Source organism: Paroedura picta, chromosome 6 (assembly GCF_049243985.1).
Source record: "Paroedura picta isolate Pp20150507F chromosome 6, Ppicta_v3.0, whole genome shotgun sequence".
NCBI classification, from domain to species: domain Eukaryota; kingdom Metazoa; phylum Chordata; class Lepidosauria; order Squamata; family Gekkonidae; genus Paroedura; species Paroedura picta.
This window is the reverse complement of record NC_135374.1, coordinates 92,425,823-92,452,081: the sequence shown is the minus strand read 5'-3', so window position 1 is coordinate 92,452,081 and position 26,259 is coordinate 92,425,823. Positions and strand designations below refer to the sequence as shown.

At 41.2% G+C, this 26,259-nt stretch overlaps 1 protein-coding gene across 1 annotated transcript in view; it reads left to right on the top strand.

The window, feature by feature from the left end:
- Positions 1-497: 497 nt before the first annotated feature.
- The window catches only part of CUL4A (cullin 4A), a 37,525-nt gene continuing 11,763 nt past the window's right edge, over positions 498-26,259 (top strand). The window contains exons 1-11 of the mRNA XM_077343701.1: positions 498-1,259; positions 5,174-5,289; positions 6,802-6,906; positions 7,708-7,776; positions 7,872-7,945; positions 9,681-9,843; positions 11,346-11,435; positions 13,256-13,338; positions 14,875-14,942; positions 20,415-20,533; positions 22,611-22,803. Coding sequence (XP_077199816.1) covers positions 1,100-1,259; positions 5,174-5,289; positions 6,802-6,906; positions 7,708-7,776; positions 7,872-7,945; positions 9,681-9,843; positions 11,346-11,435; positions 13,256-13,338; positions 14,875-14,942; positions 20,415-20,533; positions 22,611-22,803 — 1,240 coding nt within the window. The 5' untranslated portion in view covers positions 498-1,099. The remainder of the gene's footprint in view (positions 1,260-5,173; positions 5,290-6,801; positions 6,907-7,707; positions 7,777-7,871; positions 7,946-9,680; positions 9,844-11,345; positions 11,436-13,255; positions 13,339-14,874; positions 14,943-20,414; positions 20,534-22,610; positions 22,804-26,259) is intronic.

Genomic DNA, 26,259 nt, shown 5'->3' with positions numbered 1-26,259 from the left:
TCGGAAGCTTCCCCGGGGAGTTTTGTTCTAAGGTCTCGCAGGTGCACCAGAGAGGGTCCCTGTTTCTGCTGATGGCCCCGCAAAAGGCCCTACCTAGGTTTTGGAGGGCTGCATGCCTAGCGTTCGGTGGCCCATTGGAATGACCACTAGGCTGGCAACCCCTTTTATAATGGAGCGGAATAGAAAGGGACGCCGGTAGGACGAGTCCTCAAAAATAGCTGAGCAGAGAATAATTCCATCTTCGTTGGCCTCAAAGGTGCCGCTGGACTCCGGCTTTGTTTTCTTGGGCTGCTTCAGACCAACCCGCTTGAATCTATCGATTGCAAAGAGTTCACTACCTTCCCCTCGGAGGCTGGCAGAGAGATGCCCCCGCGGGTCAGGCCGACTATTCCTCCCCTGGAACTATTAAACAGCAGGGGCGTCAGTGGGCTCGGGGTCCGCTTGCTAAGTGCGCACGCCTTCCGGACTTGGCAGCGGCAGCCCTCCATGGGGCGCCAGGGGACTTGCTTCCCCGAGGCCCCTCCCGAAGCGCTGGGGGAGAGGTGGCAACAAGTAGCGGGCCGGGAAGGCGCCGCTCGGGGCTCCTCCTGGGCACGCGTTGCCTCTTCCCCGCGCCTGTGCGCCAAGCTCGGGATTCGGAGTCCCTGCGGCTTGGGCTGCCGGCCCGTTCCGGGGGGAATTGCACGCCCTCCTCGTGGCCCACGGCCCAGAGGAGGCTTTTGCTCCGCCGAGGCGCCTTGCCGTCGGGTGGCGGGGCGGCTGCAGGCTCCCACGAGCGGGACGGACCCAGGAGGAGCCATTTTGTGCGGCGCCGTCCGAGAGGCGGGGGGAGGGAGCGCCGGCTCCTGCTTTCCGGACTGCGAGCTCCGCGCCGCCGGGTGCCCTGACGCCACTCCTCCTCAGCCGGACGGTCTCCATGGCGGGCCCGCGGCCGTCGGGGAGACGGGAAGGAGCCGCGGCCGAGCTCTCCGCCCAGCGCACGGGCCCCTCCGCTTGGACAGACGCCGCCCGCCGGCCTTCCGCCCCCATGCAGCAGGTGTTCCGGGGGCCGTGAGGGGGACAACGGCGGACTGGTGCCCCATTTGACGGTCGGTCGGACATGGCCGGCGAGCCCCAGAAGCAGCAGCACTTGTCGGCCCTGGTGGGCTACACCAACGGGCTCTCCAAGCCCGCCTTCTTGGGGGTCAGGAGTGGGGTGGCCGGCGGTGCTTCTGCTGGAGGGGCCACCGCCAAGAAGTTAGTGATCAAGAATTTCAGAGGTGGGTGTGGAGGAGAGCCCCTGGGGGGGGGGCGGGGGACTGGCGTAGAGTTAATCCAGTAAACGAAATCCAGTTGCCCTTTCGAAGTATTTTAGCGTCCCTTGTTAAAGGGCCATTCGGAGCCACTTCAGATGTGTTCCTTTCCTTACAGGTGAATGTAGGTGTGCGTCCAAATGCTTGCAGGACTGCGCTTTTTTAAAAAGCTGTGTAGCAAGAGGAGATTTTTGACAGGGGCAGCTTTTCCCAGGACTGCGTGACAAGCTATAGATGTTGCCATCCCCCCCCCCCTTCCGTATTGCTTTTAAATGGATAGGTATACCAATCTGCTTTACACCTGGACATATTAGATCCCTACTTTTTCATCCCCTTGGACACCGTGGGTGTCTGAATTTCCTGCATTCTGCAAGGGGTTGGGCTAGATGATCCTGAAGGTCTCTTCCAGCTCTAAGATTCTATGACACCTTTTCGTTATTCAGAGTAAGAGCCGGAGGGATCAACTGGTGAACTCCCATTGAGTGTCTTTGTGGATGACACTGAAAATGTCTTTGAGTTATTCCCATTCTTCTAGTGTTAAATATGGCCAGTGGTGGGTGAGATGCTAAAAAAAAGGAGCAGACCACTTCCAAACTAAATGCAGGAGTTATGTTTTAGAATGGGATAGGATAAGAATGTACATTTGCAGTACAGATTCAGGAAATGCAAACAATAATTTCCGCAAACAGCTCTGCTGGTTTATGCCTATATTTGAAGGTTCACCATTTCCAATGATATTTTGTTTTGAATCACAATAACTCCCAAAACATCCCTTTGTTTTCTGAAATATTCCTCTGGCAGCCAAATGTATGCAGTGCTGCTTCCAAGGACACAGATGCTGTCATTTTGGCTGGGTCGTGTGCCTTTGTGGCTCCATGGCACATAGATGAAGGGCTTGGAGTGACTTCTCATCTGACGTACAGAAATGGAAGAAAAGAACCTTGGCACTTTGCCTAGGTCAGATTAGCGGCTGGCAGCCAATAGGGATGCAGGATTCTCTGCCTGTGTTGACATGTGATACTCATTGCCCTTTCCTCACCTTAGTGTCCACAGGGCCTTGCTACGGCTGTCCTGGGAGAGATTACTCTGCTGCTGTTATAGAACCAAGGTGGACTTTATCATGAGCTCATCAGTTATTTGGTGTCTTGCTGAGTCCCCAGTGGTTCATTCCAAACTACCACCTTCTGTTTCTGCTGCTTTTAAGCATCAACACATTAGAATCTGCAGGCATCAGCTGTAAATGCGGAGTATATAAAAGTTTCCAACAAAGGAACAAATCAGTTTAAATAGGAAGTATACACCTTCAGCAAATCTGTTTTCCTGCCCCCCTGCTTACCAGGTTAGAGTTGCCAAGTGAACGATTATACTACTCTGAACCTGAGCTTTGCATACTTTCATGGGTCACTGGTTTTTTTCTGTCTAGAAGTTTCTAGCTCAATCCCTCTGGTGGTGTGTTTGAGAGATACAACATTTACCTAGAATAGATGCCTGAAGCAACAATTATTAGTATTTTTTCTATATTTTTCCTTTTGTCTATATTAGGTTTTCTAGCTGGTCATTATTGATTTTTAAAAGCCTATTCCAGTCATAAATTTCACCAAGGGGGGTTGCTCAAAGATGGATCTTAAAGTTATGACTGGTAACAATTAGCATCATGTCATACAGTTAAATAACTTTTCTCTGTGATAATTGGGAGAAAATGCAAATAAGAGCTTACTTTTTTATGGATCTGCAAAGGAAGGCACTGGAATTTGAGAATGAGAAACAAGTTTTGTACCAAATTTAGTATGCAGAGAAAATGACTTTGGTTTTGCATTAATCATAACCAAGCAAGAACAGTTTCAGAGTAATGTTATGCACAACAATCTTGTGAGGTAGCTTGGGCCAAGAATGTGTGTTGGGCCCAATGTTATCCTGCACACCTGGAATTCGAACCTGAGCCTAGCAGATCCTACTCCATTGCTCTAACCACAAAAACAATAACACAGATTAGGTTCTTTAGACAGAAAATGATAAAGCAGTTTAGTTTTGTAGAACACATAAAAAGGGAAATGTCTCTTCCCCTCTTTTTATTATTTTCAGATTTGTATGCTACCCTCTCCCAATGGCTCAAGGTGGCTCACAAAATATACATTTAAATAATTTAAAAAATCAGTCCAGCTAATTTAAGTTAAAAATGGCATCAAAGTTGTTGCCACCTTCTCTTGCTGCCCACTGTCACTCTCTTACACCAGGTCCCCCCACCCTGCTTTGGCTGTCCCCTAAAGGCACCATAGTGTCTCTTGGCTCCCTGCTGTTACCCTCTTGTGGCCCCTGCTATGTGGTTGGCAAGCTTCAGTGTAGCTGATCTGCAGTTGGCAACCCAAATGCCTCATGAACTGTAGTGTATGTGTATATTAATGTCTGCAGATCCTAAAGAATGATGTCTGCAGATTCACATCATTCACTATTAATGTTGTAGGAAATTTAATTGTCACATTTTTATTAAACCACATTTACAGAACTCTGACTGGTAGCTATTGTTAGTCCTGTTTCATGTCTGTCTGCATGGACCAGCCCTTGTCTATTAGGGATTAAATACTTGTTACAATAATCAAAGTTGTGATTAAAAATTGGTTCTGAGGCAAATTTATATATTTGTGAACTGGTGATTTTGATTCATCTGAAATAAATATTGGTAATCAGATTATAAATTCCCAAGTATCCCTTAAAATTTTTCATTATGTAATAGGCCCAGTTTCTTTTAGTTGAATTGTTAGTTAAAAATGCCATTACTTTAAAGTGGGCTTTTGTTGAAATATTTTCTAGCAGGCGCTTATGTATCAGATTATCATCAGTCATTACAAAATTGGAATGAAACAATTTTAAAAACACCTTTTTGATCATTTATTTAAAGTGAATGAAATTTTGAAATTTTAACATGCGTAGCAGTTTACCATCTTTTGTTTTTGTTTGTGTGGAAATAATGTATATTGTTTATTTTTAAACACTTTTTGCCATGACTGAACCTTACTGAAATGACAATCAGTTTAATTCATTTGTGGGAATGGAAAGTCCAGATGTGCAAGTCTGAGAGTCCCTTCCACTCCTGTATTTGTGATGAGCTTCATGTGACCGTGATAGCAGCAGTAAATATATTGCTGTTTATTTGCTGTTACTTGGTATTTTGCAAAATACAAAAATATACAAGTACCTCATGTGCCATCCCATCCAGAGCTTATCAACAAGAGATCAGAAGGTTTTGGTTTATATTCTTAAAGTAGAATCATAGAATTGAAAGGAACCTCTAGGGTCATCTAGTCCAACTCCCTGTACAGCACAGGGACTCACAACAGCACAGGGACTCACAGTGACCCCAATTTCATGGCCGGATGATCCTCCCCCCAATAAAAAATCTCCAGAATCCAGCCTGGCCTGCAGGAAATTCACCTACCATCCCAAAGTGGTAATTAGCAATTCCCTGGAATGTGGAATTAATATTTTTAATATTTTTTGCAATTAAGGAAAAGCTTTCAACTGAGAGAAGAAAGCTGCATTGGGTCTCTGTAAGAAATGCACATAATAAATGCATTTTAAATAAGCAGACACATAGAATATAATAGTCCAGGATACTTATCAGCATTCCGTAAACTATTGGGCAATATCATTAACAAACATTCAAAAATGGAAGGTTAAGTTGCTATCATTCTGTCATCCCCCTGGGTTTCACAAAGCCTTTTTTGAAAGAAAAAAGATAAGTGAATACCTAAACCTTGTTTTGCCAGCTTGAAATAGTAGACCTCTGTTTTCCCTAACACTTAATAATAGCAGTTATTTTGGAATGCAGTGGCATAATGTATGTGTGGTGTGTGTTTCACCAGTTTTGTGTTTCTTTAATGCAGAGAGACCAGCATTGCCTGACAGCTACACTCAGGACACTTGGAAGAAGCTTCATGAAGCAGTTAGAGCAATTCAGAGCAGCACATCCATTAAATATAATCTAGAAGAGCTCTACCAAGTAAGAGTAGTGAATTCTTTTTAAAAAAAATTATTATCTGAGCAACACAGATACCTTAATATGGGTTTAAAGAGGTGTTTTGGGGGTAGTTTGCACAAACATGATAAAACTTTTCCTTCACTGTACCGTTTCTGATAGCCATGAAAAAGGAAGAGAGGGATTATATGTTTACAGATGAAAAGCTAGGAAGTTTGGTCAAGGTCTAGCAAATCTTTCCCCATGACATTTAGTTTTCTATAGGGAAACATTCAGTAGTGCTTTCTCCCATCTGCAGTGTTATTTACAATCCAGTTCAGAAACATTATTATTATTATTATTATTATTATTATTATTATTATTATTATTATTATTATTATTATTATTTATTGGATTTCTAGCCCGCCACTCCCCTGAGGCTCGGTTAACAACATGTAAAAACCCCATAAAACCCCTAATACATAAAACACCTAAAAACAATCCCCAGCCCACCCAACACACACCACCTGATTGCGGCAGAACTATCCGGGAAACCAGGGGTCACTGCTGATGTGGGGGGGGTGGCGATCTAAAAAGGGGAGGCGCCAGCCTCAACCATAAGCCTGGTGGAAGAGCTCCCTTTTGCAGGCCCTGCAGAAGTATGGCAAATCCCACAGGGCCTGCAGCTCCTCCGGGAGCTCATTCCACCAGGCGGGGGCCAGGTCCAAAAAGGCCCTGTCGCTGGTCGAGGCCAGACGCGCCTCCTGGGGGCCAGGAACAGTTTGGACAGTTCTGTGTAGCTTAAAGGTATGTCAGAATGATTTATAACCTCTTTTTAGTAACACAGGTATATTGCATATAAACTTGTTTGTTATGGAGAAAAAACACGGTCACAGATGACTTCAGTGAAGAAGGGAGGATGAGTGAAATTCTCCCTTACTGCAGACTATTTTGCAGTAGTAAGAGCACTGTTAGTGGAAAATTATTCTGCCCCATTCTCTCCCTTTTCTGCCTTTTTCGGTGCTCATGGGGCTGCTACAGAAATGTAGGGAAAATCCATGTCTGTGTGAGATCCAACTCAAAGTTTAGTGAATGGCATATGAAATTATTTAACTACAAATAAAAATGCAGCTGCTTTTTGACACTTGTTCTGGAATTTGTCTCTTTACTTGTTTAACTTTTGTTTGTTCTGCTGAAACAACAGTTTACACATGTTTCTTATTTTTAGTTGTTTCATATGGATATGATGGGAACTTGCAATATTTGCCTTCCAATAGTTTTAATTTTTTCTCTCCAATAATACTGTCTTCTTCCCACTCTTTTCTTCTGTTATCTGCAGCAAATTCTATTTAAAACCAAGGTAGATGCTTACTGAGTCTATCTTCATATAAATTTGTTCTACTGTATTTGAAAATGTTCTACTATATTTGTATTTGAATATTAATGAAAAATGCTTGATTCTGACATGGAAGGTATATATAGAGACAACCACATTTCCTTACTATAGCAGTTGGTTTTTATTCTGATTAATAATTTTTTTACAAAATTATTTTACAGGCTGTAGAAAATGTCTGCTCTTACAATGCATCGCCCACACTGTACAAACAATTGCGACAGGTCTGTGAAGATCATGTGAAAGCACAAATATTGCAGTTTAGAGAATATCCTTTTAATGTTAAAACTTAACCACCATAATAGTGTTCATTATACTAAAGACTACATTGGGATAGCTCTCAAGTTGTTTCCATAAATTAACTTTATGCAGTTGATTCATCTAGCTTGGTATTGTCTGTACTCACCAGCCATGGTTTTCTAGGATTGAAACAGAGAGAAGTCCTTCTGAGCACCTGCCAAGGTATGTGCTTTTACAACTTGACCATGGTTCCTCTGGAATGTGTGTTCTCTGCTGCTTCCAATTGTACATTCTTGAAACTTGTAATTTCAAGGTCTGATTGTCACGGTAAAGAGTAAAACTCCTTTTTAGAGTTTAAGTTTTTAGGACATCATTATGTTATCACTGTGGATGTAGAACAGTATTAATTTCAACTACTTGGTAGATTCTGGTTTTGTAGCACTTCTATAATGCTTTGATTTTAGTATCTTGGTTTCAGTGTCTTTGTATATGTTCCCTATGATTATATGACTTTACCTTGTCATATAACCATGGGACATTGTTCACTGTCTCATTGGTGACAGTCACAGCTTCTGTTGTATTTAACTATCTTTTTGAGGAGTAAAAACATATTTCATTTAGGGTAGTTTATTCTTATATGATCATTTTCTTTAGAAAAATGTGAATGTTAATAGCAGAAGCCTGCTAGATATTCGTCTTTGGAACATGAGAAAACGTATCACTCAATCAGTCTTGTTTTCTGAACAAATGCAATCATAGACAGGCAGATATGGAGGTATATTTTTCTCAGAATTGTTTAGCCACAAATTTCCCTTAACTTTTGCAGCACAGATTCTCTTGACAGTCTCTTATTTTTGAAGAAAATAAATAAATGCTGGCAAGATCATTGCAGACAAATGGTAAGTTCAATATAATGTAATGTTACATGTGCATGTACTAGAAGCAATCTTTCTGCAGGCAGATAAATATTTATTTTATCATTTTATGTTTGCAGATCATGATTAGAAGCATTTTTTTGTTTTTGGATCGTACTTATGTGCTCCAGAATTCAATGCTTCCTTCTATATGGTAGGTATAGTATCTAAGTCTCTCTTGGCAATGCATGAATCTTTTGTTTAAATTGCTAGTAAAATGTGTATGTGGGATACAATTGACGAGCTTTGATAGTAGTTTTGAGCCCTATAAGAAGTGCTCTGGACAGAAGGAGCATCTTGGCTAGGGCAGAGGATGGACTAAGCTGAATCTATACCCAAAGAGAATTCAGTATCCAGATTGAAAACACACATTGTATTTATTTATTAATCTATTTAAGGCTCTGGACCTCATGTAAAACTTTTCAATTTATACTGCTTTAAGATGGCTTTTCTATATTTAGTCTTGAGCTAGCTGTAGACTTAAATGAGATGCAAAAACACTCAGGGTTCCTCTGCATTTGTGGCATTTTTTAGCTGATAACTTTCTCATACCTGAATCTATACCAATTTGTATGAACAGTATGCATATTCTTAGAAGATTATCTGTCATCTGCAGCTGGCAAACCCTAAAAGGTTATTCTTCTGATTATTTGTGCTATTGGAAAAGTGTACCAAGTGATTTAAAATTTAGTGGAAATGCATAAAGGACTAGGCACCTGCTAAGGTAACTGTGGAACTGATGTTTCAAATGTTGTTTCTGTTATGAACTTCCTACATGGCCTTAGACAGCTCCTCTTTCTGTCTTAGCCTGCAACTGAAATGCAGAAATGATAAATAGGAATGGACATGAACCAACTGCTGAACTAAAGTTTGTCAAGAATTTTGGGCAGTTCATGGTTTGTGAAGCAATGTTCGGGAGCTGAAGAACCCCTGTGATCTCCATTTCTGCTTGTATCGAAGGAATGGAGATTCTATGTTCAGTTGTGGGCACCAGTTTGTTTCCAGATCAAGTTCAAGGTTTTGGTTCTGACCTTTAAGGCCTTACATGGATTGGGCCCTACCTATCTGCGGGACCGCCTGTCTGCCTATGCCCCCCGTAGAACGCTCCACTCTGTGGGGTATGAACCTACTAGTTGTCCCAGGTCCCTGGGATATCCCCCTGGCCTCGACCAGGGCCAGGGCCTTTTCAGCCTTGGCCCCAGCCTGGTGGAATGAGCTCCCAAGATAGCTGAGGGCCCTGATGGAGCTAACTAGGTTCTGCAGGGCCTGCAAGTTGGAACTTTTCCGCCAGGCATTTGGTTGAGGCCAGGGAAAGAGTGCCCGGAATCACAATTCTGGGGTCCTGCCCTATTATAGACTATGCTATGAGAACTGTGGTGGGCAACGGTGGCTGGAGCAGCGGAGCTATGGGGGGTTTTTTGTACCGTTCCGCCATCTTGATGTTGTTCAATATTAGATTGTTTTAATTGTGGTTGGGGATGTTTTAATTGTTGATATTCGGACTGCTGTTTTTACTGTTTTATTGTGAGCTGCCCCGCTCCAGTAGTTGCCGGGAGAGGCAGGATACAAAGATATGAATGAATGAATGAATGTTTATTTCCTGAAAACTTGTTGTTCTATGAGATGCTGTTAGATACAAATCCAGCTGTGAAAACGCTATGTATTTGTTAATTAGTAATCAGTTTCCAAGCCAGGTAACCTCTGTTGATGATACAAATACACTTGTAAGTACACTGGAACCCTGCGTGTGCTGTGACAGCGCAAGCATAATGTGCTGTCTCTGGCTAATGTTCAACAATTTAAGAGTGAGTGATTTTTGAAAGGGAGGTTTGTAAGCCATGTCATTGAATACCAAAATGAAACTCTAATGCTGTTTTGTATTTCTGCAGGGATATGGGGCTAGAACTTTTTAGAAGCCATGTTATTAGTGATAAACTAGCTCAAAGAAAAACTATTGATGGAATCTTACTGTTGATAAAACAAGAACGAAATGGTGAAGCTGTGGATAGAAGCTTGTTACGAAGTTTATTAAGCATGCTATCTGATCTACAAGTAAGTGTAGCAGCCATATTCATAAAGTGGCAGGAGCAAATCTGCTTTTTGAATGTCTTCTCATTCTGCTTGTCCATTTAAGCATAACAAATATGAGGCTTACCTTCGTACTCGAATTCTCAAGTAATGAAGAAGAAGTTGGGTTTTATGTGCTGCTTTTCTCTACCCGAAGGAGTCTCAAAGCGGCTTACATTCGCCTTCCCTTTCCTCTCCCCACAACAGACACCCTGTGAGGTAGGTGAGGCTGAGAGAGCCCTGATATTACTGAGCCCTGAGAGAGCCTTATCAGTACTGTGGTGAGCCCAAGGTCACACAGCTGACTGCATGTAGGGGAGCAGGGAACCAAACCTGGCTTGCCAGATTAGAAGTTGGCCCTCCTAACCACTACACCACTCCAAGGCTGACATTACCCTTACTTGAATATCCAGGGAATTGCTGATCACCACTGTGGGATGGTAGGTGAATTTCCTACAGGTCAGACTGGATTCTGGAGATTTTTGGTGGTGGTGGGGATCACTTGGGCAAGAAATTGGGGTCACTGTGGATAGGCAGGTAGTTGTGAGTTCCTGCATTGGGCAGGGGTTGGACTAGATGACCCTGGAGATCCCTTCCAACATGATCCTATGAATTATTTTGTGTTCAGGGCTTTTTCAGTGAGCTGTGTTATTCTATATATACTAGCTTCAAAGCCATTCCTAAGAACGGGCCTTGAAAGGGTCCCCTCCCCTGTCCCCTGACCAGGCAGCTTAAGGTGGCTTTGGGCCGCAGCTTGCAGCCAGATCAAGTGGGGCAGATGGGGGCTGGCCAGCTTGTTAGCAGGACCAGGACAGAGCTCAGCAGGCAGTCAGCAGGCCAGGAGGCCCTTGTTAGCAGGTCCAACCTAGCAGGCCAAGAGGCTCTCCTTAGCAGGCCCAGCAGGCCGGGAGGCCCTCGTCAGCAGGCCCTGCTTAGCAGGCCAAGAGGCCCTCGTTAGCAGGCCCTCCACCGTGACTCTTTGCCCAGGGCCCTCTTCCCTTACCTGCTGCTGACTCCAGGCACTGAAGTGCATCCGAGAGCAAAGAGGCTAGAGTCCAGGGACGGAGGGCGGGAGCTGCAGGGGCAGGGCCAATCAGGGTGCAGCTGGCTGAACCCTGATTGGCCCTATTTCAGCTTGGACAGCCGGACACGTTCCACCCCCCAGGCTGTTTTACAAATATATAGAGGAACCATGGATAGGGATATGCTTACTTGGAAATGTCTGAACGCTCAATGGCTCCTAGTTCCAAGGAAATGCGCATATACGATCACAGATTCAATATTAGTATATTGGTAGATTTGTTGTTTACTTTTGTTCTGCATTAGTTCCCAACTTGTAAACCGGAATATTATCTATATCAGTTTTTATCATGAATAAGAACAAGTTTATTCCTTGAACCTTTAAAAAGGTTATTGAAATTAAGACCTCAACATTTAATGTCTTGTCATAAATTAACTGCATATACATGAATATCTTTTTCAAATAGGTTTACAAGGACTCGTTTGAACAAAGATTTTTAGAAGATACAAACTGTTTATATTCTGCAGAAGGCCAAAGGTTAATGCAAGAAAGAGAGGTATGAAGTTGATTTTCTCTTGATGGAATGATTTCCAAGGAGACAGGACTCCTATTAAATATAAACTGCTCTCAGATGTGAACTCCATGTATTTGAGTGGGAGTTGTACTGCACTTTGGAGAATTGTTTAAATACCTCTACATGTGTGAATTAAAGGAAGTTCACTTTAGTTCTCTTTTGGTGAGTGTTAGGAGTGTGCAGAAAATAAATCAGTATATTTCAGGTTTGGGTATACGAAATCCCCCCTCCAAATAAGTATTTTCCAATATTACCAAATTCCAATACTACCAATATTCAGAGTTTTTTTGGGAAATATTTTTTTTGGGAAATCCCTGTTTGTTTGTTTTTTGGTTCTTTTAATACCCTTTGGAAGCCATTACAGTCAATGTTCCCCATAGGATATAATGGAAAATCTATCTGGGGAATCTGTTTTCTTGAGCTAAAGGGGCCAAATTTTCATTATAGCTGCTGGTGTCTCTTCTTAAAAAACTCCACAAGTTTCAAAAAAAAAAAATTGGTCCAGGGGGTTCAGTTCTGTGGGCCTTCAAAGAAGGTGCACCATCATCCATTGGTTTCATTGGAATGGGGGAATAGATATTTAAAGGGAATGTGGTCCTTTTAAATTAAGTAATTAATTATATTTATGTCTTTTGCAAGCCTGAGTGACCTCTACAGGTGTTTAAGGAACTTGCAATCTCTTTAAACATCATATTCAAGCACAAGATCACCTGGAAGTTATTTAAAGGGACCGCAAGCCTCAATTATCCAGCAATTAAAAAAAATCCTAAATATTTTCAAGGTGTTTTAGATAGCTGAAAAAATACTGAGATCTATATCCAACTGAAAGAATAGCCGGAAAATACCAGCAAGGTATCATTTTCAAGTTGACAGGAGACTTGAAAATGCTGTTCAATTGTTATGCTGTACTCAGGAGAGCCAGCTTGGAAAAGTAAAGAGCAAAACAAGTGGGCAATAAGAGGATGACCTCCTGTGGATGCTTCATCATGGAAACCAAGCTTGAGCAAAATACCATGTAGAAGCGGATATAGAGATCAGGGTCTCTCAAACCTTTCAGAATGGGACCCACTTCTAAAATTACATTAGTTTTTGGGACCCACTTGCCAAGCAGCTCACACTAATCCCCCCCAACATAAAATACAGGAATCTTGCATCATTACTCCACTGAACAATTTAGATATCAATTGTTTCTCTTGTTTATAAAGCACTTTTTTAACCATTGAGAAACCCTTGAAACATTTTTCAGGCTTTGAGAACCCCAGAAGTAGTGCAATCATGCGGAATATGGTTGGGAAGCATAGCTGTGTACACACTCACCTATGGCCCCTCCGCTTCCCACCCCCTCCAAGCCCATCATTGGCCATTGGGGGGGGGGGTTGGGTCAATATGACCATATATGGTCATACACTTGATAAATATTTAACAATTCTTTTTAAAAACCCTGGTTGAGAAAGCCTGGTATAGCGTTACTGAACAACAGACGGCATTTCCTGGTCATTGCATTCATCTTGTGGAGGCAAACCCAGATTTGCCATTGAACTTCTCAGAGGTTCCTCTCCCTGCTCACCGGAGAGACAGTGAGATTTTGAAATGTTCCCACTATGGTAATTAAATCAGCTTTATGAAAAAAATAAAATCACAAATGATAGCAAAGCCCTGAATTTAATTTATAGCCATCTATGCCCACTGTCTACACATTTGCACCAGGTAAGGTGGCTTTGGTATACAAGAGTCTTGATTTGACTTTGTACCTTTCACTTGGTGTACCTATAGTTAAAAATATATATGTTTATTTTGTATAGGTCTCACAATATCTTCACCATGTTAACAAACGTTTAGAAGAGGAAGCAGATAGAGTAGTAACGTATTTAGACTACAGCACACAGTAAGTACTCTCCAAAATGCAAGATCACTGTTGCTTTGAGGAAGGTTACTGTATATTTTTGATATTCAAGCAGAATAATGGTAGCACATTTGGTAAATCTGTCTTGTTTAAACTACAATAAGGAAATGGAAGCAAAGGACAGTTGAGAAGCAAGTTTTAGGAATTTATGACCATTATGTAGCACTCTGTTCAGATCATCAGTGTATGAATTGTTAATTTTAATGATAACTATAATTTGGAGAGATGTGGTAGCCACTGTGGTGGCTAAAGTGCTGGACTAGATCTTGGAAATCCAGGTTCAAATCTCAGCTTTTGAAACCCACTAGGTATTCTTGAACCAGTCTCTTTCCATTTGACATTTGTTGTAGGGTGGGTTGTTGTTAGGATAAAATGGAGGAGGGGAAACCAATATGGTAAGATAGTGGGACGAAAAGCAGGATATATGTATTTAAATAAATAAATACACATGGAAGGAGTTTTTGTTTACCATAACTACCTGCTAAGATGTCACTGTCTCAGATTTCTGTCATGGGGGTGACTTTCCACAAGGTTTGTTGGTTTGTTTATTTATTTATTTATATTTGAGCCTTGTGTCTAATTGTTTTAAGGTCAATTAAATTGACAAAACCTTGCACCTTAAATTCTGTGTTGGGTATGAGACAACTTTGCCCATATATTTTAAAGCATATATTTACATCCATCCATACAGGCTACATAGTTTTTAAAACTGGGGGGGGGGGGGGGGAGGGAGGAGTAAGCTCAGAAACTAGTTCAAGTTAGTATCATAACCTGTCACTTTTGTGTATGCTAATGAATTTATGGCATATGGACCTCTCTCGTTCTACCAATCAGGACACACATTATTGTTAGCTGCAGTGAATATCACATTTATGACATGGGCATTTCTCAGGGGTATTATGTAGTTGAGAAGTGGGTTGATTGGGGACATACAAGGAACAGAACAAGGGAAATCCTAGAGATAAATAATACCCATGCTATTCTTCAGCACCTTCAACCATTCTGGAGCTCATATCAGCAGTGGGCTAGGCAGCCCCCCAACATGAGTGACACAGCTGACCATTTTGTTTGGCACCTGTGAGGAAAAAAACAAAGGGCCCCATTCATTGGAGCAAAGAGACAAAGAAAAAACAATGATGAAGTGGTAAGAAACTTTTATTCCAAAATATAAATAACTCCTAGTTGTTCCCATAAAGCTTCTTTAGAGGGATCTGTGGAATATAACTGCAGCAATCCTTCCACTAAACCAGCTTTTTTCTTTGTCTCATGGCCCTTGTGGCCACATCTATGCCCAGGCAACTAAGGCAATGGCAGCAGAGGGGGGGGGGGAGAGAAAGGCAACAAGCACCTCACAGACCCCCACAGAGGTGACAGTCTGCAAATCTTGGGTGAACCTAAAATTCCAGCGTATTTCCCTGGTTATATAAGAGGACACACCTGTGCATACCTATGGTGTGTGTAGTTTCATCCTCTTGAATTGCACAGGTATTTATAGATATTTTTTCTTGCCTTAAACAGGAAGCCGCTTGTTGCCTGTGTGGAGAGGCAACTGTTAGGAGAGCACTTGGCAGCTATTCTGCAGAAAGGTACTCTTTTTTTCTCAGTAGTTTTTGTAGCCAACAGCTGCGACGTTTGCCCTTGTTTTATGGGCTGCTTTAGCCATTGTTATTAAAGTCTGTATTATTATGTGTTATTATGCAGACTCCTTGTAGGAGAAAAGATTTCAGTGTTGTCTAATCTGATTTTTGTTTAATTTGTAGACTTTGTATTCGGACTTTTATTGGCATAAAATTGCAAAGCATAAGATGAAAATTTCAAACAGTTCCAGATTTAAAATCCATCGTAAAAAGAATTTCATTTTAAATTTCCAGCAAACATTTAGCTATCTTTGTAATTTAGTATCATTTTAATCCAATGTTTCTCATCAACACAGCTGAATTTCAATTTCTTCAGATAGTTAGCTTAGGGGCGATGATGTACATCAAACTTAAGACACACCAGAAGTATGTGGTACAACATGTCAGGAACACTACACCCATGCAAACAGTGTCTCTCCTGAGGAGGGATCTTCAAAAATCTACCTCAGGTGACATTTGAGGGAAAGATGTTTAAGTGAGCTACTAGAAATGCTCTTCTTAACGTATGTGTCTCCAAAATTTTGGAGATACATGGGCATGGATTTGTATGTTGAGGAAATATCCCAGAAACTGGGAGAACATACACTGTTGTTAGAGGAGCCCAGAATCTGGGTATCCTGATCTTCCAGTCTCCGTGATATTAGTTTTAGTATGTGCAATACATTGGGTATGGGGGGGCTTAATTGCATTTTCCTCTCGTAATATTCTCGCGAAAAAAATGTGTAGCAATCCTTCTCCGAACAGAAGATGTCACTTGCATTTGAAAGGGCACCTTTGGATCCAACTGGTAAAAGTCCTTGTGAACACATTCTTAAAATGTTGCATCTGTTGATATATATCTGAATTGATTTCTGCTTTTCACGCTCTATATCTCAAATTAATGAAATGAAACAAAGCAGTAAGTCTTGCATGTACTGATTAATGTACTCTCTTGCGTTCATTTGATCCAGGGCCCTTGTAAACCACTTATAACAGCCTAGTGAGCAGTGCAAGTAGAAGATGGCACTGCTTTTGTAGGGCTTGTTCCTTAGCAGAAGGCACGAAGTGTAGTCAGTTTGGCAAGGGAAAATAAAGGTTTGCACATTTCAGGTTATGTATGTAAATCCTTTTTTTCCTTGCCTTATTACAGTTACCACTAATAGATGTATGCATATTTTTTTCTTTTCAAACTCAAAAGTTTATCAGTCTACTGTGATATTCTGGTTTTCTGCAAGTTTTTTATTTGAGGACGATCTTTGGGGCTCCCCCTTGGTTCCTTCACTGTCCAGTTAAATTCTGTGGTTGGTCAGCAGGTTTAGAGAAAATAAGAATCCTTTAGCCAATGTTCAGACTTCCTAAAAGCGTGTGTGTGTGTAGAATATACCCTTATTTGCACTTTTCATATCTGAAACAAATCTATATTAAAAAAAATATCGCCATCTGTCTGTTCTAGGTGGTTTCCTGGCGACTGTTACAGATTATAGACGAAGATAAAATTGTACACGCTTACCAGGGAGTAAGCCCCATGGGGCTTAGCTGTAGTCGCCAGGAAACTACCTAAAATAGACAGATGGTGATTTTTTAAAAATGTTGGCTTGCTTCTGAGAGTAAGCCCCCATTGAACGTTATGAGGCTTCTGAGGAAGCATGCACAGAATTAAGCTGCAATCCTGTGTACACTTGGGCTGTGTTCTCATGGAGATGATTCGCTGTGCAGCTCTATTTCCATCTCTGCTTTCCTCCACTAGAGCATTTTATAGCATCATGATCTAGTAGTTCCCGGCTTTTATTTTAAAGTTGTTTTTGCCCTTTTTTAGTTGTTTATACATGTTCGTTGCCTGGTTTGGATGCTATTGGAAAGATTTTCTCCCCCAAACACACACACAAACACTTTACCACAACATTGTGGTGCTTTTGAGAAAGATATATAGGGAAATAGAAGAGGTGGGTTTTAAATGGTTTTTAATAATTAATCTGTTGAATTAATATTTTATTATTTGTAGTAATGAATTGTTTGTATTTGTTGTGAGCCTCGCTGAGATGGACAGGGAAGGGCAGCATACAAGAATGAAGAGGGTTTTTATGTTTTGGGAGATTGCAGCAAAATCTGGGGGGCTGCTGTATGGGGGGTGAGAAGATCTAGATTTTCCATTTCCTGGCAGGAAAACCTGTCCTGTGGAAATCTTGTTGCTAGGCTGCATTGGCAGCTGCATCAACAATGAGGCAACCTCAGGATAGTATTGCTGCAGAGCTATAAGGGGAAATGTGCAGGTTGCATGATTTCCCCTTACAACTTCATAATGGAAAAATGTGAGTGATTTATCTTTAAAAATAAAGCTAGTAGATGATGGCTACATATCATTGTAATTCTGTTGCAATCTGGAAATTCCCAGTTAATTGTTTTGGAAATTGGAAAAAGCCTTCCAGGGAAGGATATGTATGTTGAATGAACAGTAGCCAAGAGAAGGCAATAGTGCTGGTGTGATTGGAACATGCAAAAACATGCATCTTCTTGGCTGCATAGCATCCAAAGGTGTTTTGACTTGCACTAAACCAGGTTTAGAAATGATTGCAGCAATGCAGGGGCGGGAGGACATGGAAGCAGGATAAATAGAGGATGCTGTTCTTTGGATCTTAAAAAGATCATTGCAGGGCTGGAAAAAGTACAGAAGAGGCAACCATGATTATTAGTGTGTGGAGCACCTCCCCTATGAGGAAAGGCTGAAGACTCTGGGACTTTTCAGTTTAGAAAGAGACAACTGAGATGGGTGGGCGTGATAGAGGTTTATAAAATTATTAATGGTATGGACTGAGCTGACAAAGATAAATTTTTCTCTCCCAAAGGACTAGAACTTGGTGGGCAATGACTTCAAGATGAACAAAAGGAAACACTTCTTTACAAAGAGTAATTAAAATGTGGAATTCACTGCCGGAGGATGTGGTGATGGCCACAGGAATAAGCTGCTTTAAAAGAGGAATAGATAGATTAGTGGAGGATAGGACTCTTGGTGGCTACTAGGCATGTTGACTAAAGGAAACCTCCATGTTTAGAGACACTAAGTCTCCGAGACAGGGTGCTGGATGTGATTGACCATTGGTCCGATTCACTAGGGTTCTTCTTATGTTCTTACGCTGTTGTAAGGCAATCAAGGTGGAGCAAAACAGCCAAGTAAAAACACCCTTACTTAGGAATAGGTGAACAGGCATCAAAATAAACCTGCAAAGTGAACAGGCATCTAAGTAAACATGCATAGTTTGGTGCTTTCAAGTATTCTGATTTTCTCTTACCTTTTCTTGCTCTTCATCAATTCTGCTTTTGGTTTTCTTAGAATTCCAATGAATTAAAAAAGGAAGAAAAAGAAATCTGTTATTTACAGTTGATATAAATGCCAGAAGTAATTAAGAATAAAAAGTAACTGCTGAACCCAAAATCATTATGTAATATTTCATCAAACGTTTTTGAAATTTAAAGAAAATCAGGACCCTGTAGTGACTCTGCCTTTTGGAGCAGATGCTAAGCAAGAAAAAGGGACGTTACTTAGTTGCTGTATGCAGTTCTGTCAGCACAAATATTTGGAGACCAAAATGCTAATCATAAAAAAGGGTGGTCTGACATTTGACAAAACCTTCCATGATATTTACAGTAATTATATTCCACTCAAAATTTTTAAAACCTATTTGGGGGGTTTGTAATGATTGACAACATTAAAAATATACAAGTCAGATTTTTAATACCTAATTTTGGTTTTCCCTGCTGCTGTACATTAAAATGATAACATGTTCCTCCCTTACAGGGACATTAATGGTGGTGGGTGGTGGGCGGGATTAGTGCTTAATGCTGTTTAAGGCTGGTGCTAGCTTAATGAATTGCACATTTGCAGCAGAAAAGAACAGAGAGATTAGTAACCTGTGGGTGGCCATAGCTGCGACTTGATGACACTTCCTGCCATCATAATTTACAGGGTTAGAACGAAGAAAGTTTTGGTTCATTAGTATGCCTTAAAACTACAGATATCAAACGATTAAAACAAATGAGTACATTACACCAGTGGTCCCCAACCCGTGGGCCACGGCCCGGTGTCGGGCCGTGAAGGCCTTGGCGCCAGGCCGTGGCTCCCTCTCCCCCCCCCCCGCAGTAAAAAACTTCCCAGGCCGCAAGCTTGCGGCCTGGGAAGCTTCTTACTGCGGGAGGGGGGAGAGGGAATCAGGGCTGCGCCCGCGCTTCGCACATGCGTGGCCGGGCCGTGCATGCGTGATGCGCGGCATGCGTGGGCGGGCTGTTGCCCTGCTGGTCCCCAGCCTCAAAAAGGTTGGGGACCATTGCATTACATTGCATACTTTCAATAACTAGTACATTATAGAATTCCTTATTTCATGCATACTTGATTTAGGACTGAACTACATGTTTATAAAACAAAGTTTGAGTCCAATGACACCTTTAAGACCAACAAAGTTTTATTCAAGGTATAAGCTTTTTGTGCATGTGGACTTCTTCAGATGCACATGAAAGCTTATACCTTGAATAAAACTTTAAGACCAACAAAGGTGCCACTGGACTAAAAGTTTGTTCTGCTGTTTCAGACCGACACAGCTACCTGCCTGAATCTAGTTCCACTTATTATTATTATTATTATTATTATTATTATTATTATTATTATTATTATTATTATTATTATTATTATTATTATTATATTTATTTCCCACCACTCCCTAGAAGGCTCGTGTTGGGTAACAGTAGTCTAATCCCATCAAAATACCCATTAAAAGACTTTAAAAAATCCCAACATGACGGAAAATAATCTTATTTCCACCGCCCACTACCAGAGCAGGGGGGAGAGTGGAGAGGAATGATGTAACTTCCAATCCCAGGGTAGGGGGTTCTACTTTGCTGACCCCAGACTCAACCATAGACCTGGCAGAAGAGCTCCGTTTTACAGACCCTGCAGAAAGCTGGCAAATCCCACAGGGTCTGCAGCTCACCCGGGAGTTCATTCCACCAGGTAGGGGCCAGGATCGTGAAGGCCCTGGCCCTGGTTGAGGCTAGGCGCGCTTCCTTAGGGCTGGGAACAACCAGTAAATTCTCACCCGCAGAGCACAAGGCCCTACGGGGAGCATAGGGCGACAAGCAGTCCCTCAGGTATGTGGGTGCCAACCCGCGTAAGGCCTTAATAGAAGTGAGACCTACTTCAGCTCTCATCAAAGCAGCTGGAGACTTTAGAGAACATCAGAATGTACCTTAAGAAATAATTTTTTATGGTAGAGCATTATTAGTGTGTGTGTTAAATGTTTTATGTCAAGTTTCTTCTTATGTACAATATACCAAGCACTTACCAATCGCACACTTATTATTCTTTACGGTAAAGCCTATGTGTTTTCAGAAGCCATATAAATTTGTGGGATCCATTCTGTTTTTTAAGAATAATGTGTTTTGTTTTAATTTTAGGATTTGATAATCTACTTAATGAAAACAGAATAGCAGATCTCACACTATTGTGCCATCTGTTCAGCCGAGTGAAAGGTGGACAACAACTCCTCCTGCATAGCTGGGGTGAATACATCAAGGTAATTTAAAATATCCTGTTTTCTTTGTAGGGATAAAAGCTTATCAGTTGTGACTCAATAATTTATAGGGTTAAGTGTTAATTTAAAATTTGAGCAACTCCTTAATTCCAAAGCCCTTTATTCAGTTGGTAAGACAAATTGTATATAATGGAAAAAAGATGACTGCAATTGGTAAAGTGTTTGAAGTCTTATACATTTTTCTCATCTCCCATTTCTCTCCCAAGCAGCCATCAAGTCTGTCACATGTCAAAATAATGTTTGATGTTAATCTGTCATTGCATGCCTTTGTCCTGCATTCAGTTTTTAAACAAGTATCACTTTTGTGAAGGTGTTCTTGTTTCACTACCATGTCCTTGAAATGCTTCTTTTGCGCATGCTTTTTAATTTGCTTACTGTTTTCAAGTATGCAAAAGGATTCCTGGAAAGAAGAGATCTGTTCATATTATCAGCTGCACATCTTGCATGGTTTTTGCCTTTACAGAATATAAGAATTGAACTCATATAACCTAGAACGCTTCTAGATTTACTTATTCCTTTTCCATCGGGCTGGTTGCAGTTGTTGCATTGACCTGAAAGCCAAAGGTCATGGAGAAAGTAATGTAGCTTGAGAGGGCATTCCCAAAGTGGGCTCAATAGAAATAGCATTCTGGGCTCAGAAGATCCTGTTGGTAAACAGATACATCATTTAAGATAGGAGGCAGTGAGTTTAAATTTTCATAGAGGCTGATTTAAGTTCAGCATAAGAAACATTCTTTCTAGGAGAATGGTTTGTATATGGCATCAGCTTCCAAAACAAGGTTCAAAATTAAATTTGTGAAGGTCCCAAGAAGCAGAGAGATCACTGACAAAAGTTAGGATAGCAGAGGCTATCTTCTTGTAGGACTAAAAGAGACAAGAGGTATAACCCATGACTTCCAGGGGAACCCACAGCCAGCCAGCAGCTGGGAAGCTCCCCTTAGAACTCAATTTGTAAGTGCTGATTTGGATTGGGATTGCAACATAAGCTGGTCCCCTTATCTTGTGGCCGTGATGGGCAGTATTTGCCTAACCGGATGAGCTACATGTGTATCCCCACCAAGAGGGAAATAGTGTACACTTGGACCATTTTCATTCAGTAAAATAATGGAAGGGGAAGGTTGAAGCCCCTCCTCCTCCAAAGGCACACTCATCGGGAAATCAGAGCTATAGTCATTGCGTGTTATACATAATATCTAGTAGTAGATCATGAAATTAGATTAAGATCTACTTAAGCAAGAGTTGTGGACCATTGTGCAAGAATCTCAGATCTTCCTTGTTTTTCCCTCCCCTACTAGCCCTTTCTGAACGTGAAAATGTTGATACAGTTATAGGTCTACAGTGGGTTGATGGGCTGCATTGAGGATGGAGAAAAGAGAGAGACAAGATACAGGAAAGGCTGGCTTAGATGATCTGGTTGCCTTAAGCAGGTTCTGATACAATTTTGAATTGGGAAAACAATGTAAGAGGGGAGGCTAAAGCTCCACCTCCCTCCACTTTTCATCTTGTACCCTTTTCAGCCCCTTCTCACCTCCCAATGGCTGACACTGGGGCATAAAAGCTTTCACAGTACTGTTTGGGTAGACACCATATTCTCTTGACAGGATCATGGGCACTCAGTCAGCATTCTTTTTGTTAAAATGCGGGCATTGTTTCTATGCTTTGGGGATTTTTGAGCCTTTTGTATGTATACATGTATTTAGATTTCAAATTTTCCACAAACCTTGGGCTTTCTCACAGATATATCAGCAGTTTTTTCCTGGCCCCATTGTGCAGATTTTTGATCCACACTCTGCAGGCAAGCTCAGAATTAGAGTTAATATTTGTTGTGTTACATCCATTGCAGTAGGATGAGATTTTATATTGAAAAGTAATATATATCGAAATGTAAGGTATTTTCATTTTTGTGTACATTTTAAGACTTTAGTTGCATTAGTAATTACAATAAACTAGTTTTTACAATAATTGAAATTATAGGCATGTAGGAGTAGGTGGGAAATATTAGGAAGTGAGAAAGTTTTAGTAACAATATATTTGATTATTGAAAGTATTTGTTTTGCAGAATTTTGGAGCAACAATAGTGATAAATCCTGAAAAGGACAAGGATATGGTACAAGAGCTGCTAGATTTTAAGGACAAAATGGATCATATCATAGAAGTGTGTTTTCAGAAAAATGAGAAATTCATAAATTTGATGAAGGAATCATTTGAAACATTTATCAACAAGAGACCAAATAAACCAGCAGAACTGATAGGTATAAATCTTTTTCTACAAAATCTTATTTTCTTTCTAAACTCCTATAGAATTGGTGTAGAGTTCCAAAGTAAACCAGAATGCAGTGATGTAATATCTACTCCATGTAAATATTTGCTTCAATGTGTGCTCTGATAAGTAAGCTGTCTGTCTGTCTGTCTCCTCAAGGGCTGTGTTTGTTTCTATGAATATGACTTTTGGACCTCTGCTTGCTTTTTTTCCTGAATGAATGTATGGCTGTTTGATTGTTATTGCTGTTTGTCTACAGAAAAAGGACATGGTACATCAAATAACATATCATCAGATTGAAATATATACAATATAATCTGCAATAAATAATTAAAACAGCGAAACAGTTCTACCCTTCATTGCCTGTTTTTAGTCTTTCAGTTGCAAGATAGAGAGAAGGCAGAGAACGTTTGCCAGCCCTAGAGGGAATGAATGGGGCTTTGTTAGGGAGGCCATTTTATTCAGTGGTGTTTATTGGGCTTTAACCATAGGGCAGTGGAACAGCTTTGCTTTACAAGACTTGCAGAGCCATTCAAGGTCCTGTCGGACTCTGATCTCACTTCCCATATACAGGATTGGTTTAAGGATTTACAGAGCCCATAGCACCAGAGCCAGTTTAAGGATTTGTGGGGCCCTAGCAGAGTACAATTGCAGGGGGAGTAGCCAGACTAGGGGCAGAGGGGACTACCACAGTGGAAAGGGATGTGACTCCGAGTGTCCAAGAGGGAAAAGGGAGGAGGAAAGAGGCTATGACCCTGATCTGGGGAGGGTAAGGCACCACACGGGGCCGCTAGAAGTGTGGGGCCCGTAGCATATGCTACATGGATAAACTGTCCCTGTCCATATGCCTACCAAAGGGCATTAAGATTGAGCCATTAATATTTGTATAGGGTTCCTGGCACCAGGGAAATAAAACTGGCCAACCACGGAAGGGCCCCTGATTGCTGATTGTTCTCTTTCCCAACACAGCAACAAAGTGTTATCTGCAAGACTGTGACCTGTCCCAAAAGGTCCTCCTAACCATCTCTGGCTAAATGTCTTTCCTTCCTGCTCCACCCAGAACAAACACTCCCAACCCAATTCCTATCCAAGACTACCCCAGGAATTTCAAGAACCCATCTGCAATTAAGCACTATTCAGATGGATCATTAGCACCTTTTTGTACTTTTTGTGGGAAACCCCTCATTAGGGTTTACTATAAATTGAGATATCTGTAAATTGAGATATCTCCAGTGACAACATGCTGATATTATCAGGATATCTGGCCAGAACATCATCTGTTTTGATCTTGTTGCCCAACAAGATCTGTTTTGATCTTGTTGCCTGGAGTTACAAATGGGGCTATAAAAAGGAGACAGAAGGTAGCCATCCTTGTCTCGTGTTTTGACTTTCCATTCATGAAACACAGCTTGCAGGCTGGGCTCCTGCTCTTCTCCCAGTACTGGATTCTCTTCATGTTGGATGGTAATTATGACTTTCTCTGATCCAAATATTAATCCCCTGTTGCAAACAATCACCTCTTTTGTTTCCTCTGGGTATATGTAGTAGCTTAATTTTTTGTGTTTGTATATTAGGGACTTTTTATTTTGCTTTTAGTAAAAATCCTTTTAGTATTAATTTCTGCAACTGCTTCTGTTTGAGATTTTTGGCTAGATATTTCCCCCATATGAATTGGTGTAGATTCCCACTTGTTGACCCTCTCTCAAAGCATGTATCCTAGAACTGCTAATTCCCCATCATAAATTCAGGAGAGAGGTCTGTTTCAGATAACAGTTTAGGCTAGCTGGACCACAGAGCAAAGAAAGAGTTTAATAGTTTATGAATTTTATGCTCATGTTTCCAAGAATCTCTTACAAAGCAGTAAGAGTCAGTGGCTGAAAAATGCTGCTCCTTAACTATATCAGCTTTTTAAAAGTTTGGCTTTTAAAAATGTATTCCTTTTTTGTTTGTTTTAGAACCACATGTTTGTTTCACCTAATATTTTGTGTCTGGTGCTTCTAACACAGTTCTTAGAATAACAATTGTGGCACTAACTCCTGCCATAGTATCTGTTGGCTCTTTGCTTAATGAGATCTTACCTTGCATACTAAAAAACTCCTTAACAGTCATCTTTAAGAGATTCTTTAACAGTGCAATCCTATAATGAGTTACTCCAGTCTAAGTTAAATGATTTAGAATTGTGCTGTAAGTATGGTAAGGCATGCAGGGCCTATGCAGAGCCAGTTTGGTGTAGTGGTTAGGAGTGCGGACTTCTAATCTGGCATGCCAGGTTCGATTCTGCGCTCCCCCACATGCAACCAGCTGGGTGACCTTGGGCTCGCCACGGCACTGATAAAACTGTTCTGACCGGGCATTGATATCAGGGCTCTCTCAGCCTCACCCACCCCACAGGGTGTCTGTTGTGGGGAGAGGAAAGGGAAGGCGAAGAAGAAGAAGAAGAAGAGTTGGTTCTTATATGCCACTTTTCTCTACCCGAAGGATGCTCAAAGCGGCTTCCATTCGCCTTCCCTTTCCTCTCCCCACAACAGACACCCTGTGAGGTGGGTGAGGCTGAGAAAGCGCTGTTATCACTGCTCAGTCAGAACAGCTTTATCAGTGCTGTGGCGAGCCCAAGGTCAGCCATCTGGCTGCATGTGGGGGAGTGCAGAATCGAACCTGGCATGCCAGATTAGAAGTCCGCACTCCTAACCACTACACCAAACTGGCTCTGTCAACAGAAAAGAATGCTAGGCTTTTTATGGGATGCTAAAGCAATTGAAGAAAACATTTTAAAAGTTATATATGATTAATTCTGTCCTATGTCCCACTGTTTATCCCAAAACTCTGCTTATCCTGAAATTCCTAACTTTTCTAAATTGTAGGTTTTGTTTCATAAACTTTCTACAAGTTTCTGTCTTAAACTTCTCCCTTCTCCCCTGTTCCAACTCTTATTGAGCCTCCAACTGAAAAGAATCCTCACTCAGTTTTGGCTGAGTTTTTATCCAGTCAACACGATCTTTTATTTGCTTTATAAGCAAGTTACTCAAACTGCTGTTTAACACTTCTCTGGGTTTTTTTTCTGTACCAAGACTTCCTTCTATATTCTTCAAAGAAGGATGTGAAATCCCTTTTTCCTGCCTGATAGTATCATTATTGTGTTGCTGTTATTCTCTGTTGCTTTTTATCAGCTTATACTGTCTCTGTTTGCACTATTGTCTGCTGATCTTCTTTCCTTCTTATTTTGCATTCAAAATTTCTTATTTTTGTTCCTAATGCTGGCACTTGTATTTCTGCTGGTCTCTGTGGTGATGGAATGGAATGCTTCTCCATTGTTCTCTTCATTGGCAGGCCCATCCTTGTTTCAGACATTTTTATGTTTCAAGAAATTTATATTAGAGTTCCCCTCTTTCTCTTTTGTTTGCCTTAAGTGTCAGGGAGGAATGTGTATAAAGGAAATAAATAAATTTAA